Source organism: Neofelis nebulosa, chromosome 10 (genome assembly GCF_028018385.1).
Source record: "Neofelis nebulosa isolate mNeoNeb1 chromosome 10, mNeoNeb1.pri, whole genome shotgun sequence".
Classification (NCBI taxonomy): domain Eukaryota; kingdom Metazoa; phylum Chordata; class Mammalia; order Carnivora; family Felidae; genus Neofelis; species Neofelis nebulosa.
The window spans coordinates 100,926,077-100,941,208 of NC_080791.1; the positions used below are offsets into that span (position 1 = coordinate 100,926,077).

The 15,132-nt window shown below is 37.1% G+C and overlaps 1 protein-coding gene across 1 annotated transcript; it reads left to right on the plus strand.

The window, feature by feature from the left end:
- Window positions 1-2,164: 2,164 nt before the first annotated feature.
- On the plus strand, window positions 2,165-3,147 carry LOC131488804 (olfactory receptor 4P4-like). The gene has a single exon (XM_058690643.1). The coding sequence runs from the start codon at window positions 2,165-2,167 to the stop codon at window positions 3,098-3,100; it is 936 nt and encodes a 311-aa protein (XP_058546626.1). The 3' UTR covers window positions 3,101-3,147.
- The last annotated feature ends 11,985 nt before the right edge of the window (window positions 3,148-15,132 follow it).

Genomic DNA, 15,132 nt, shown 5'->3' on the forward strand with positions numbered 1-15,132 from the left:
TCTAAGTTCCTTTACCCTCTGCGTCATTCCTTAAATGTTTAGTTTTGAGAGAGCACAATGAGGGAAGGGCAGAGAGAGGGGAATAGAGAATCTGAAGCGGGCTCTGTGCTGACAGCAGCCAGCCCGATGTGGGGCTTGAACTCATGGACCGTGAAATTCACGACCTGAGCCGAAGTTGGAGCCCAACCGGCTGAGCCGATCAGGTGTTCCTCCATCAGTTCGAATCCTGTCTATATTGCTTTTGTAGGATCACTTATTCTTTTACTCGGTAATGTCTCCTTTGCTTCATTTTTGTGTTATGCTTTGAGGGTCTCAAAACATGCCATTTATTTTTCTTACTACAATTTCTCTCTCTGGACGTTGGTGCCGTTGTCATTCTGGTGCCCCCAAGGAGTGACGATATTTCCATAAACACACAGATTGGAATAGTTACAGCTGCGGTGGTCAGATTGAAAGCCTGATGGTTTCAAAGAGGACATGTGCTACACCACGCATTCACTCGTAGAACTATCGTATATTTTACAGTGATCTGGGAGTCTGTCACCTCTCATGAGATGAAAATTATGATATTTCCTCCCCTGCTGTCTTCTCAGATGCGTGCCCCTTTGCTGTGGGAAACTGCACTAAATGAACAAGAATTAGGGGATGAGATCGTAAATTTTTCAGTGTATTGGCTCTCTGATTTGGGACATTCACTTAGTTTTTCTTAATCTGTTCTTTCCACACTGAAAAGAACACGGTGGGATTCGATGAATACTAAGATTTAAGTCATTATCATAACAGGACTTATTATTTAGTAATAATTATTATTTAGTAATTATTATTGAGTAGTAATTATGTAGTAATAATTATTTAGACCTATTATTTAGTAATTATTTTAAAAACTACCTCGGTTTCAGATTTTATGTATTTTTACTTGAAGGAATGCAATATAGGTAGGGGTGCTCGGTCGGTTAAGCGTCCAGCTATTGATTTTGGCTCAGTTAATGATCTAGCAGTTCCTGAGATCGAGCCCTGTGTCTGGCCCTGCACTGACAGCACAGATCCTGCTTGGGATTCTCTCTCTCTCTCACTCTCTCTCTCTCTCTCTTTCTCCGTCTGTCCCTGTTGCACACTCCCTCTCTCCAAATAAGTAAATAAATAAATAAATATAAAAATAATAAAGGAATGCAGTATAGTATTTTCCTAAGTTAGTTATGATTTGCAACTGCAACTGTAACAATGTACATAAAGATATAAGAAACACATTAACTTTTATGAAGGAAGCATAACTTGTGCACAATTTTGAGGGTAAGACCTGTTATCTTCCTGTTAAAAAAGAGAGACTACCAAGTCCTCCATTTCCATTAGTGCTTTCTTTTTTTTTTAATTTATGCCCATTATTAAGTTTAATGACGATGGAGTTTACCTTAAAACATGCATGTACACTAAAACCAAAATAAGAGATCTACATATTTGTTCTAATTCTTTTTCAAAATGTCACTGATAAAATCTGCTCTGTGCTGTGTTTTCAACTATTTTTGTGTCATAACATAGCCAGCAAGATTGACTTTTGGTTATGTGCTACCCATTCCATTCCCACCCTTGTATTTCAAAGAATATTACTTGCAATCCTAATCACTCAACGCACAATTTAGGCAAATGTGCTTTTGTTTTTGTTTTTGTTTTTAAATGCAACTGCATTCCTTGATTGTATGTCTTCAGGCAATTCAGGAGAATGTTCCATATCATGCTGGGGAAAGATCGTTACCTGGAATGAAAAGCCTGTTGTGAGTAATGAACACAAGGGAAATGAGGAATAAGATAAATTTTATGCATTAAATTAATGCCACTGTTATCTCAGTGTTATAAATAACAGTAGTAGAACTTCTGTTTGGAAAATAGTAATTTTTAAATCATGATATTTTCAAAATTTAATCAAATGTATTTTTAACACTATCAGTATGACAGACTATTTGAAAAAATTAAAAAATCATAGCGGAAACAGTTGATTCCCAAGAAAAAAACCATAATAATATTGATTTATGATTTACCTTCTGTGATTTGTTGAGTTAGATTTTTGCTTTAGTTAGAAATTTATTTATGATTGTGTTAATATTATCAATGTTTTCATTCAAATTTTTTCTTTCCAGATGCTCAGTTATCTGTGCATAGCACACAATTTATGGGAAGTCAGAGGAACATCTCAGAATTCATTCTTTTGGGACTTTCCTATAACCAGAACATGCAAATTTTTTGCTTTGTATTCTTCTTGTTCTGTTATGTTTCCATTTTGGTGGGAAATCTCTTAATTCTCGTCTCCATTCGATGCAGTGCCCTTTTTTACCAACCAATGTACTATTTCCTCGGTCACTTATCCTTTATGGACATTTGCTACACCTCCTGTGTGACACCCAAACTGATAGGTGATCTGCTGCTGGCCAGAAAAACCATCTCTTATGGCAATTGCATGTTACAGGTCTTTTCCTTGCACTTTTTGGGAATGATTGAAATCTTCATCCTCACCGTCATGGCCTTTGATCGCTATGTTGCCATCTGCAAACCTCTCCACTACCTGCTTGTCATGAACAGAGCAAGGTGCAATCTCCTCGTCTTGGCTGCTTGGGCTGGTGGGGCCGTCCATTCTTTTTCTCAGTTTTCTATGATATTCCAGTTGCCTTTCTGTGGCCCCAACGAAATCAATCACTACTATTGTGATATCTTCCCTTTGCTGAAAGTTGCTTGTACTGATCCCTACATCACTGGTGTCCTTGTGGTGGCCAATTCAGGTCTGGTCGCTTTAGTGACCTTTGTTCTCTTGTTTGGGTCTTATGTTGTCATATTATTCACTTTAAGACATCAGTCGGCTGGAGGAAGACGCAAAGCCCTCTCCACCTGTGGGTCTCATATCACTGTGGTCATCTTATTTTTTGGGCCTTCAATCTTTGCCTACCTTCGACCTCCGACCACGTTCCCCGAGGACAAGATATTTGCTCTATTTTACACCATCATCGCTCCTATGTTCAATCCCTTAATCTACACCCTGAGAAATACAGAGATGAAAAGCGCGATGAGAAAAGTTTGGTTTCAAATGATATTTTTAGAAGAAAAACACAATTGATTTGTCCTATTCAATATGCTAAAAAGTTTATGCAGGAGTAAAAGTGGACTCGGAATCAGAGAGCTCTGTTGGTGTTCAGATCACCGAAACCAAATCGTTCACTTTATAAATGTCAGAGATGATGAGCCGAAGCATTATGAGCAAGGTGACAATTTTACCAGCCGAACTGAGATTGGCTTAGGGAATCTGCATATTAAACATATTCCAGGCTGAGTGAACGGTGGGGCTGTCATACCCAGTAGTCAGTTATGGAGCTGTGAGGCTGACGGCGAATTTTAACATTCATTTGCATATGAAATTGATACACGGGGATTTGACAACATTTTGGCCCTCTGGAGAAATGAACAAGATTAAAAGTGCTTTTCCGAAATTAAAACAGAATGTTTTTAATTATCGAATTTTATTTCCTGTAGAATATTCATCCGAATCTCATGTGATGACACTCTGCAATAAATTATGTGATGAAAAAAAAATCAGGCAGATAATTTGCTTTAGAGTTGCCAAGAAGAAGGCATGGCTACACTGGTCCTCTGGGGAGTTACAGCACCTTTTCCCAATCCCATCTGCCTTAAAATTTCATAGGCGGGGACAAAGGGACAGGTGGTAATTTACATTTCCGTTATAGTGTTTATTACATCATATATGTTCAGAATGTGGAAAGACAGAATGAGAAAATTAATAGATCTTCTCCCTTTCCAGTAAAGCTCAATTAGTTGAATGACTTCAAGACTGTGCATTTGTGGGGGCGCCTGGGTGGCTCAGTCAGTTAAGCGTTCCACTTCAGCTCAGGTCATGATCTCATGGTTTATGAGTTTGAGCCCTGCATCGGGCTCTGTACTGACAGCTCAGAGCCTGGAGCTGCTTCAGATTTTGTGTCTCCCTCTCTCTCTGTCCCTCCCCGACACACACTCTGTCTCATTCCCTCCCTCTCTCTCTCTCTCTCTCTCAAAAATAAATAAATATTTAAAAAACTAAAAAAAAGGACTGCATTTTTGGGGGTGGCTGGTTGGGTGGCTCAGTCAGTTGAGCCTCGGACTCCTGATTTCGGCTCAGGTCATGATCACAAATTCAGTTCATGAATTTGTGCCCGCAGTTGGGCTCTGCTTGCAATTCTCTCTCTTTCCCTCTCTCTCCTTCTCTGTCTCTCTGCCCCTCCACTGCTCATGCTCTCTCTCTCTTAAAATAAACACATAAAACTAAAAACCAGAGACTGAATTTGGGAGAAACTGCACATATCAGCTTGTCTTGATATATAGACAGGAGAGATGAATTCAATTTCCATCCTAATGGACAAAAATGGAGCCGTTTGAAAAAAAAAATTTAAATAAATCTTCCATTTGCGTAGTTCTTGCATATATCTTTGTTTCCATTTAAGGTGAGAAATGAAATAATAACAACAAAATACAGTTATTTGTGATATTAAAAGATTTACTACCATGGTCCATGAATAGAACACATTATTTGTAGGTATCGAGAAAAGCAAATTTAGGAGAAAGATTTCTCAAGAGAATTAGAAAAAAAAATTATAAGAACATATTTTTGTACTATCAATAAGATACAAATAATTAAAATCTTTCTGGAAAAAAATAGACATTCACAAGAAGGTGGGTAACACTGTAGTATTATCAAGGGAATTTTTTTGAAAACATGAACTATATTTGAAAACAAAATGCAATAGAATTTCAAAAAAAATGATGTCAATAGTAATACAAAATGAAAGGGAAGGATAGGGAGAGAAAATTATAAGAAATGCAAATTGTAGCAAATTTATATGTGAGAAGAATTCTATAAATTGCAATTTTGACAAATTACTAATAAAAAATGAGTCTTGGGGCGCCTGGGTGGCTCGGTCAGTGGAGCGCCCGACTTCGGGTCAGGTCATGCTCTCACGGTTCATAGGTTCGAGGCCCACATCGGGCTTTGTGCTGACAGCTCAGAGACTGGAGCCTGCCTCAGATTCTATGTCTCCCTCTCTCTCTTTCCCTTCCCTGCTCACACACTCTCTCTCTGTCTCTCAAAAATAAATATATGTTAAAAAAAATTAAAAAAACAATGAGTCTTGTGCTTGCTTAGACGACATCACTTACTACCAAGTATTAGGAGACAGTGTAACAATGTCTACAGGTTTTGAGAGAAAAAGATTGACAGGGAGGGATAAGCCTTATTCTGTGTCCTACTGTCTTTCATTTATGCAAAAAATAAAAAGACACCTGCATATCAATTGGGCTTCATAATTTTACTAACCACATATTCTTTTCGATCAAATATTTTACTTTATTGATAAGTTTCAGAACACCATAAGGGATAAATCAATATAAAAACCTTAAAGGGAAATCAGAATATAAATAATTGGCATATTTTGCCTTCATCCTCACGGGCCACATTTAATAGCATTTAGGACAAGGAGTCCTCACACTTTGAAATGCATGGCAGTCTACCAAGTTTTTTATGGCATGACTCTGGTCAAATCAACAAACATCTATGCATTATCTGTTCTTCATTTATAATATAAAACTGATAAGGAAAGTCATTAATGTCACTTGAATATGAAATTATGAATTGAAATTGCATTTGAGAAATAGATTAGTGGTTAAGATACATGGAACAGGTTTTAATTAAGACTTTAAACATCTACAACAGAAGTCATATAACTATTTCCGTCTTTCTTACTCAATGGATGTGTCTTTTTTTTTTTTTTTAACATTCATTTTTGAGAATGAGAGACAGAGAGAGACAAAGTATGAGTAGGGGAGAGGCAGAGAGAGAGAGGGAGACACAGAATCTGAAACAGGCTTCAGGCTCCGAGCTGTCAGCACAGAGCCAGATGCGGGGCTCGAACTCGTGGACGGTGAGATCATGACCTGAGCTGAAGTTGAACACCTAACCAACTGAGCCACCCAGGCGCCCCTCAATGGCTATGTCTTGATGCAGATTTCTTCTTCCGTTTCGTGAGGAAAGGAACCCACCAAGAAGATAACATGTTATTTAGAGAAACATAATTTATAATGAATTCTCCAAATGGCTAAAATTGAGGTTTAACTATACAAGATAGGCAGCTAGCAAATGCTTGTTTAATTAACCTTCAGAGTTGCCCAGATTCTATCCAAGCTTTACCTATTCAAAATGTGTTCTGTGGATAAACCCAGCTAGACTATGTGCTAATACATCACAACAGCCTTTATTGAAAGCATATTCTTCTCCCTCCTGTGATTCATGAGTTAATATTAGCTCATTCATCATTTTTAAGTCACAGACTACTTATGTTACATTGACCCCTCAAATTCTACTCTAACTATTAAGATTCTGTAGTGAAATCAATCCCCAAGGTGCTTTTGATTCCCATTTTCACTGACAATGTGAGCAAGAAAAAAGGTATTATTGATTATTTAACTATATTTCTCATTGATATCAATATACAACATTTTTATTAAATGCATTGTATCACCAAAGAAACTGAAATTTTCTACTAAGGTATTTTCCATTAAGAATTTCATGCACAGAGGAAAATGCTATAACATTGATTAATAAAGTTAAATAAGAAATTCATGATAAGAAGATATAAAACTCATAGGATGTTCAAATATATAAAAACAAAAGGCAAAAAGCCAAGATTGAAAGCCATATTAAAATATTCCAAAAAGTTGAATGTAAGTTATTACTGTTGGAAGAAGAAGTAGAGAAACTGGTTTTATTTGGTCTTTATGCCTAATTCAAGAATTAGTGATGCTATGATGCCTGAAAGAGTGGTTTGAAAAAATGTACATGTGTACACATATGATATATATTGATAGTGTTTTTATCTGGCTAGATGGATACTAAATGTACTTTTTTGAATTGCTATTTTCTAAAAAGCCAGTACAGCAAGACACATGTGGATATTTTCACCCTGGAGGATGGTGAGTCCATAGGAACAAATGTCCTTTTTTGATGAGGAAGTAAAGCTAGAAAGATTCAGGGGTAGGGGTTGCAAAACAGACCCTGGATATGGCTGCCTGGTGGGGAAACTGGAAGCCCAGAGGGGATCTGATGGAAGTTCTGGGCTGAGAACAGGAATAACTGTGAAAACATGACCTAGACTGGAGAAAGTATCTTTAAATAAAATGTCAGAATGTCTTAAATCAGGTTTCAATGGTCAAAGGTAGAAATTTCAGTTATGAGAAGAATCAGTTCTGAGAATTTAACCACAGAATGGTGAGTACGATTAAGAATATGGTTTTGTATACTTGAAAGCTGCTGAGTGTAGATCCTGAACATTCTTACCACACACACACACACACACACACACACACACACACACAGTGGTCAACTATGTGAAATGAGGTAATAATGTCTTGATAATAATTCCACAATACATATGCGTATGAAATCATCACAATGTGTGCTTTATGTTTGTCAATGATTCCTCAATAAAGTTAACAAAAAAAACAGGTTTCCTTAGGAGGGTGGGGAATAGACTGGACCAAAATGAAATACCTAGACTTGTTTTCAAGTTAATTCTTTGAGGGCAAACCCAAATTCGCACTTTGCCCTGAGTAGCTTCAGTGCCTTGGATATGGTTTTAGGGTTGTCTTGTTATGTATTTTTCCCATAGAAATAAAAGATACAAAGAAACTCGTAAGAGAGAGAGAGAGACACACAGAGAGAGAGAGAGGTGGGGGCCAGGGTTGGGGAAAAGAACTGTAAAAGAAATATCCCTGTAATCTCCATATGAACTAAAGAGTAGAACAATGACATCATCTCCAGAGTCAACCATAGATGCCTTCCTGTCCTCACTCTCTCCCCTGCCCCCAGAATTACCTATTCTCTTGACTTTTATCTGCATCTCCTTGCCTGGCAACCTCAGGCAAAGTATTTATCTTAGCTGTTACAGAGATTTTTTCATGGGTAAAATAAGAACACAGGGTCCTCGTGAAAATTAAACAAGAGTACTTAGGACATGATACACGGCAAACCCTCAGTGTGAATTTGCATTATTGATTCTGCTCACACAGCACATTGGAAGTCAGCTCAACTTTACATACAGACAGAGAAAAAGGAGGAAAGACAGATGTGCAGGAATGATAGAAGGACTTGGGAAACAATGAAAACATGTTCAGATGCAGCTTTTGTTTTTCAAATTATTATTTTTTAATTTTCTAAACCAAAACTAATACAAAATAATACTAAGCCTTATTAGTTTACAAGTTTTCCAGAAATTTACCTATACTCTTGGAAATGAACTAAAACTCATTGTAATTCTCGTAGAGAATACATTAGGACAGTTTTTGAGGACAGATGAAGACCATTAGCCACCGTGAAGGCCAAGGCCGTCCTTTACTCCTGTCCGTTTGCAGAGATTAGAGAAAGGATAGGCTCCTGAAGAAAAAAATCCCTCAAGTTTGTTTTCATGACACAGTTCCTCAGGTGCAGAGAATTCAGTCATCGGAGCCCAGGAGGAATTTCTAATGACAGATTCCTAAGTCACACGCAATGTTAATTGTGGCTTGCATGCTGTTTATAATCCAGATCATATGTATCCTCACTGCAGTTGGTCTGATAATTTAGATCTAAAGGAAATCTACATGGTGGACTTATGATTTGGGGAAGGTAAATCCAAACTCCTCAGAAAGAAGTCAGTGCGGTAGAATAAAAGAAATGTAGTTTTATAATGCATAGTCTATTAAGTATTATTCATGCGAGCTTGGACATCTCTAGGAGTAATTTTGAGGATGAAAATATAGACCATGATTTGATCCCTGTGGATATAAAAAATACGCCACTTGACTTCAGACTGTCACTCCGAACATATGACTTCTCACCGTTTGTGTGAATGTTGCTTGAGTGATTGGTGTCAGTTGTCTCTGAAATGATACAAGGTTTTTTTTTTTTTTTTTCCTGAGAATGGCTAACGAGTTATGCCAAGTGAAATGTGAATTCAAGAAGCTGAAATGAAATAGCAGAGGCGAACGACTAGAATTTCAGGGAGGAAAGAGAAAACACTGAAAAGAAGAAGTACGGATGGAACCACAGCAAAGTGGAGGAACGTGTGTGGTGAATTACTTCTCCTCCCTTCCTGTTTTCCTGCCTGAATGTGTGCTATCAGCTAAATTTACTTTTGCCTCCGTGTTATAGCTAACAGACTGTCATTTAAAGTTAAATACAGGCATCTTCTCTGAATTTTATAGCCTAATTTGTTTTGAGCTTGGGGCAGCGATAAATTCAAAGAGCTGCCCATTGAGAGTGCAATATGACATTTGAAAGAGACAGGCAGACAGTGAAAGGGAAATGACGCTTAGGTGGATAGCAAATTTCAAATGAAAAAAACAAAAGGACTCTTAGAACTCTCGCTGGAAAGTTGATAAAGTATTGATCTAGAAGAAACGGATTCACAGGTCACCAAGGAAAATGATAAAACTCAAATTCAGAGGACAAGTACACCCCCTCCAGTAACCACTATTATGATAACTGATTTCTCCTTTCTCCTTTAACAACAACAACAAATATCCCCAAGCGTTATGTTAACTGAATACCCTCCTCAGGTCACTGAAAAATCAAATGAAAGTATCTCAAAACTTGAGTCTCTGTTTACCTTACCTCTGTTTATTTTTCTTGCCCGCCTTTATTGACTGCAATAACTGCAGTGACAATAATTTCAATTATTATAGACCATTTGAAATCATTGCCATTATTTCTTTTAATCACTTACAAACATTTACTGATTAGTGGTTAAATAATGGTAGCCTGTATTTGACAAGAGACAGAACAAAGATAAAATAGTTAGAAATATTTATTGAGTCCCTACCATGTGTTGGGTGACTCACCCATTTTATCCAATTAATTCTCACAACAGTGTTGGGAGGTAAACATACTCACCAGCGATGGACTCATCCATTGGCAGTATGATGGTCTGAGGAAAAACAGTACATACCAAAGATCATACAGATTAGACGGCTGAAATTCAAAATTAAATTTGTGCCAGCACTTCTTAACTATTTCAAGGCAGAATATAAAACAGTCTCCCCATCCTTCAGGAATTTAGGATTACAAAAAACAAGAATGTATAGGGTTTATTTTGGCATAGGGCAAAAATGGAAATATTGGGGTCAGTGAGACAATCTTCTAAGTAATTACAACATCAAATATTTATTGAGTAAACACTAAGTACCAGTAACTGTGGTAACGACGTAACATTTTGCTAAGTGCATTGCAAAGTGAGATATATATTATTTCAGATTTTGACTGTACTATTTGCATGTATGGTCTTGGGCTAATTATTTAATTTCTCTATGAGTCAGCTTCCTTTTTAATAATACAATCAGTTTGTTAGTGATATTTCCTTGTGAGAATTATTGTGAGTGTTTAAAACTTTATGGTAGGCACATGGGAATGCTCAAATTGGAAGGTAATATAAGAACTATTAGACTTACTGATAGCATAGTAAAATAACGGAATGGGTCCATGGGCTCGTTCATGGCAGTCAGAATATAAACCCAAGCAAGTTCACCTCATTATGTTCAAGGTTTCCCCAAACTTTAACAAGAGCAGACAGCCCAAGGGTTATGCAAAATCTTGACCGAAACAGATAAATTATCAAGACTGGATTTATCCTTTTTAGGATGGGGACGCTGACTACAAATGCCTAAAGGGAGGGAAGAGCTATAGCAGAGAATAAATTACAATCTCTGTTTTTCTAACCACTGCTCTTACAAAGGGACTATTTGTGGCTAGCATCACTCCTCATGTATGAGAGCATCACAAGATTCAGTGCATTTTATTCACTTACGTGAGCATAACGTTCTTCCTCTTGATAATTGGGCTACATATGCAGGAGAGAGGAACAGAGGGAGTTTATGGTTTCGTTTGAGTATTTTCTATATGGTATAGACTTAGAGACTTTGGCTTCATTCATCATCTCTTTGGCCATCTGCATATCAAAATTACAATAGTTGAAAGGGTTTAAGGACCATGATTTTGGAGGTTATTTGGTTTTGCATGAAATAATAAGAGAAAGGGGCTTTTAAACAATACATTTCTTCTGTTGCTTTGATTCTATACCCTTTATGTATGAACTCAGGCTCTAGATTCTTCAGAAAACTCTGGTTTCAAATTCTGTTTTGCTAAATACTAGTTGGATATTCTATGTATACTTTATCAGGAAAGCTTCAACTAATTTCTATCTCTGGAAGCTGTTATTACTCTTGTACGTGTGTCAAACTGCACTTACTACCGTATTCATTTAGATGGTGTTTTTTTTTTCAAAGTTCTCATTCATCTATTTTTATACATATGATTTCTTTTTTTTTTTCAACATTTTTTAAAATTTATTTTTGGGACAGAGAGAGACAGAGCATGAACGGGGGAGGGGCAGAGAGAGAGGGAGACACAGAATCGGAAACAGGCTCCAGGCTCCAAGCCATCAGCCCAGAGCCTGACGCGGGGCTCGAACTCACGGACCGCGAGATCGTGACCTGGCTGAAGTCGGACGCTTAACCGACTGCGCCACCCAGGCGCCCCACATTCATCTATTTTTAAATTTGAAATTCAGAACTCTCTGATTTATTTAGGGAACAAATAATTTGTCTACATTTTAGACAGTTGAAAGTAATGAGGGGAATGAAGTTCAGAGTTCACACTTAAAATTGGTAACTGAATCAAAAGTAGAAACTAGTGGGAAACCTGGGTGGCTCAGTCAGTTGAACCACTGACTTTTGATTTCAGCTCAGGTTATAATGTCATGGTTCGTGGGATCGAGTCCCATGTTGGGCTCTTGGTGAGCATGGAACCTCCTTGGGATTCTCTCTCTCTCTCTCTCTCTCTCTCTCTCTCTCTCTCTCTCTCTTTCTGCCTCTCTCCTGTTCATGCACACTCTCCCCCTCTCTCAAAATAAATAAATAAACATTAAAAGAGAGACTAGAGATCTTCTCGCACTCTAAAATTGAGAAGCTAGAAATATAAGTGGTAATTTATACTTGGTGAACCACACAAGTTTGGGAACATTGAAATGAAAGAAAAGGAAGGGAAATTAAGTGCTTCCTATGGACCCGAAAATAAAGAAAATTGGAAATTGAACCATATATTTAGCAATATTGTTTGGTTAGAAGGTTAGACCTAATTTAGTTAGTTGGAAAATTGATTTTGTGTCGAGTGAAAACAGATTGATTGATTTTGCCTGCATAATCCAACAACTAGTTTCTACAGAGAATTAATTTCATGTTTGAAGCAAAATTTTCTTGCGTAGTTTTGGCAGAGGGGAAGAAGAAAAACAATTCAGGTGGTTATTCATTTCTATGTACATGATTAAAATGATGGTTTTATTTATGCTCATTCAAACGAACAAGCAATTACTTTAAGAATTGGCGGAACCAATATTTTAAATGTTATTTTTAAGATTGTATATTTGTTTACATGTAAGAAGACATTACGATGGCATAATTGGAGTCATGAAAACTTACTTTTCAATGGTTCTTTCTAAGCTCTTTTTTTTTTCTTAAAGTTTATTTATTTTGAGAGGGACAAAGCATGCATGCAAGTGGGGGAGGGACAGGGAGAGAGAGGGAGAGAGAGAATCACAAGCAGGCTCTGCACTGTCAGCCCAGAGTCCAATGTGGGGCTTGAACTCATGAACCAGGAGATCATGAACTGACCCCAAATCCAATACTTACCCAACTGAGCCATGCAGGCACCCCTCTGTAAGCTAATTGTAAATCTTAAAATTGTACCAAAGAAATAAATTCATTTGTTCTAAGGCCCTTTTGTAAATGAATGTTGTAATTGGTAGGTGGCACAGTTAACTTAATCTCTTTAAAAGAGAGTGATGGGAGAATTTAAAAATTAATCGAGAAATTGTCGCTACAAGATTAGAGCAGAAGATATATCACAAAATGTAAAGAAAGATGATAAGTATTAGAGATGCATTTTGAGGTCAAAATTTATACACAAAACAATTGGATCATGTGGTTACCATTCTATGTTCTTTTTTTTCCTTTTTAAAAGTTATTTATTTATTTACTTACTGACTTGTTTGGAGAGCATGAGCCGGGGACGAGGGAGAGAGAGAATCCCAAGCAGATTCAGTGCTGACAGCCTGTTCGTGGGCTTGATCCCACAAACTGTGAGCTCATAACCTGAGCCAAAATCAAGAATCAGACTCAGCCACCCAGGCACCCCTGTCATTTTTTTCATTAGCCCAGAGGCCCCAAGTAAGTTAGCAGAAAGTATGGCCAACCCCAACTAACTTGCATGCCTTTTCACATATCAAATCTTGTAGGTTTAGCATAATTGCTGAATGATAAAGAGATTGAGATTGAACCTACCCTTATTCCTTTTATGTATTTTCTATATACTTTGTTAAAAAACTTTTTTTAAAAGATTTTATTTTTTTAAATAATTTCTATGCCTAAGATGGAGCTTGAACTCACAACCCCAAGACCAAGAGTCGCATGCTGTACTGACTGAGCCAGCCAGACACCTCCGTAGTTTCTATATACTTTTAATTAAAATCACTCCTATTTATTTATTTTTTAATTTTTTAATGTTTATTTATTTCTGAGACAGAGAGAGACAGACAGAGCATGAGTGGGGGAGGGACAGAGAGAGAGGGAGACACAGAATCAGAAGCAGGCTCCAGGCTCTGAGCTGTCAGCACAGAGCCTGACGTGGGGCTTGAACTCAGGGAGTGTGAGATCATGACCTGAGCTGAAGTCGGTTGCTCAACCGAGTGAGCCACCCACACGCCCCCAAATCACTCCTATTTAAAACTGAATGATTTGGTTAGGACAGGTCTCAAAGTTATTTTACCATTCTAAATAATCCACTTTCTACATGGGAGTAATATTTATTGGACTTAATTATTGACAACTTTACTGATTTGGTAACACTAGCACTAATATAATAAAATCAGCAATGAAAACTCCTACGCTTAATAAAGCAAGAGCCATTTTTTGATTGTTTGAGTTTCTACACCGTTTTGTGGCAAAGTTCAGGCAGATTTCCTTATTTTACAAGTGAGACACTTTAAGTTGAAAAAAAAAAAAAGTTGGTAGGTATCTAAATTCACAGACTCGTATAATTAGTAATGGAGCCTGGGTCTCAACCGTTTGTTTTCCATGTAAACACTTCCCAAAAGTATTTTCTTTGAGTTATGTGGCAACAAGATTCTTTGGCAAAGGGCATGCATGGGACAGGTATGGGAAACAAATTCGTACTATAATTCAAACCACTGTGAAGAAAATGACTTGCAAATTATGATACACTGAGTCAAGAGCAAAACCATAAAGGTGAAACTGACTTCTGTTTTTCTTTTCAGTTTTAACTTTGCTTCATTCTGTGGTTCATTTAAGTATGTGATTTTTATTGACGTGCCTATAGAAATAAGTGTACTTTTGATATAAAATACCGTCATCTTACTGTCACGAATCACTAAGACAAAGATAAACAAGCCATCAAAAAAAGTATTCAAACCAATTCAGGGGCCTCCTGCCAAGAATTGTTTGTCTTTCATTTTGTAAAAGTATACGTATAATATATGAATCATTAGTTTTATTTTCTACCTCATTCTGAGGCTATTTGGGGGAAGCATTTATTCTACTAGTGACCACTGTCAAGCTTCACATTTACTTCCATATCATTTAGCAAAAACTTTGATGATTTATACTTGCATCTTTGACAAATCTGAGTTTGTCAGGGACCCAGAGATATGTCCTTTACAAAGACTTAGCTGTATAGCCCTTTAGAATTGGAAAACATTTGGTGACTACTAAGAATTTTTACACTTCTTTTTAAAAAAAAATTACTGATTAACTGCATTAATTTTTATTAATGTCAAGATTGAACCTAATGTCCCGAAAGACTGACCTATGGAAGTCATCGTGAGATTAATCGGAAAAAAAAATTTACATATTAGATTTTATTTTCCCAAACGCTGGGATCATATCTATTAAATATACCTTCATGATATTAGTGCCATCGTCTATATTCTCCATGCACGTTTCTGACACTGACTTGTGTGTTATGTCTTCCCAGGGGGCTGTTATGCATTCTTACTGCACTGGATC

Coding starts and splice junctions, on each gene's coding strand:
- LOC131488804 (XM_058690643.1), top strand. CDS start 2,165: ATGGGAAGTCAGAGGAACATCTCAGAATTCATTCTTTTGGGACTTTCC.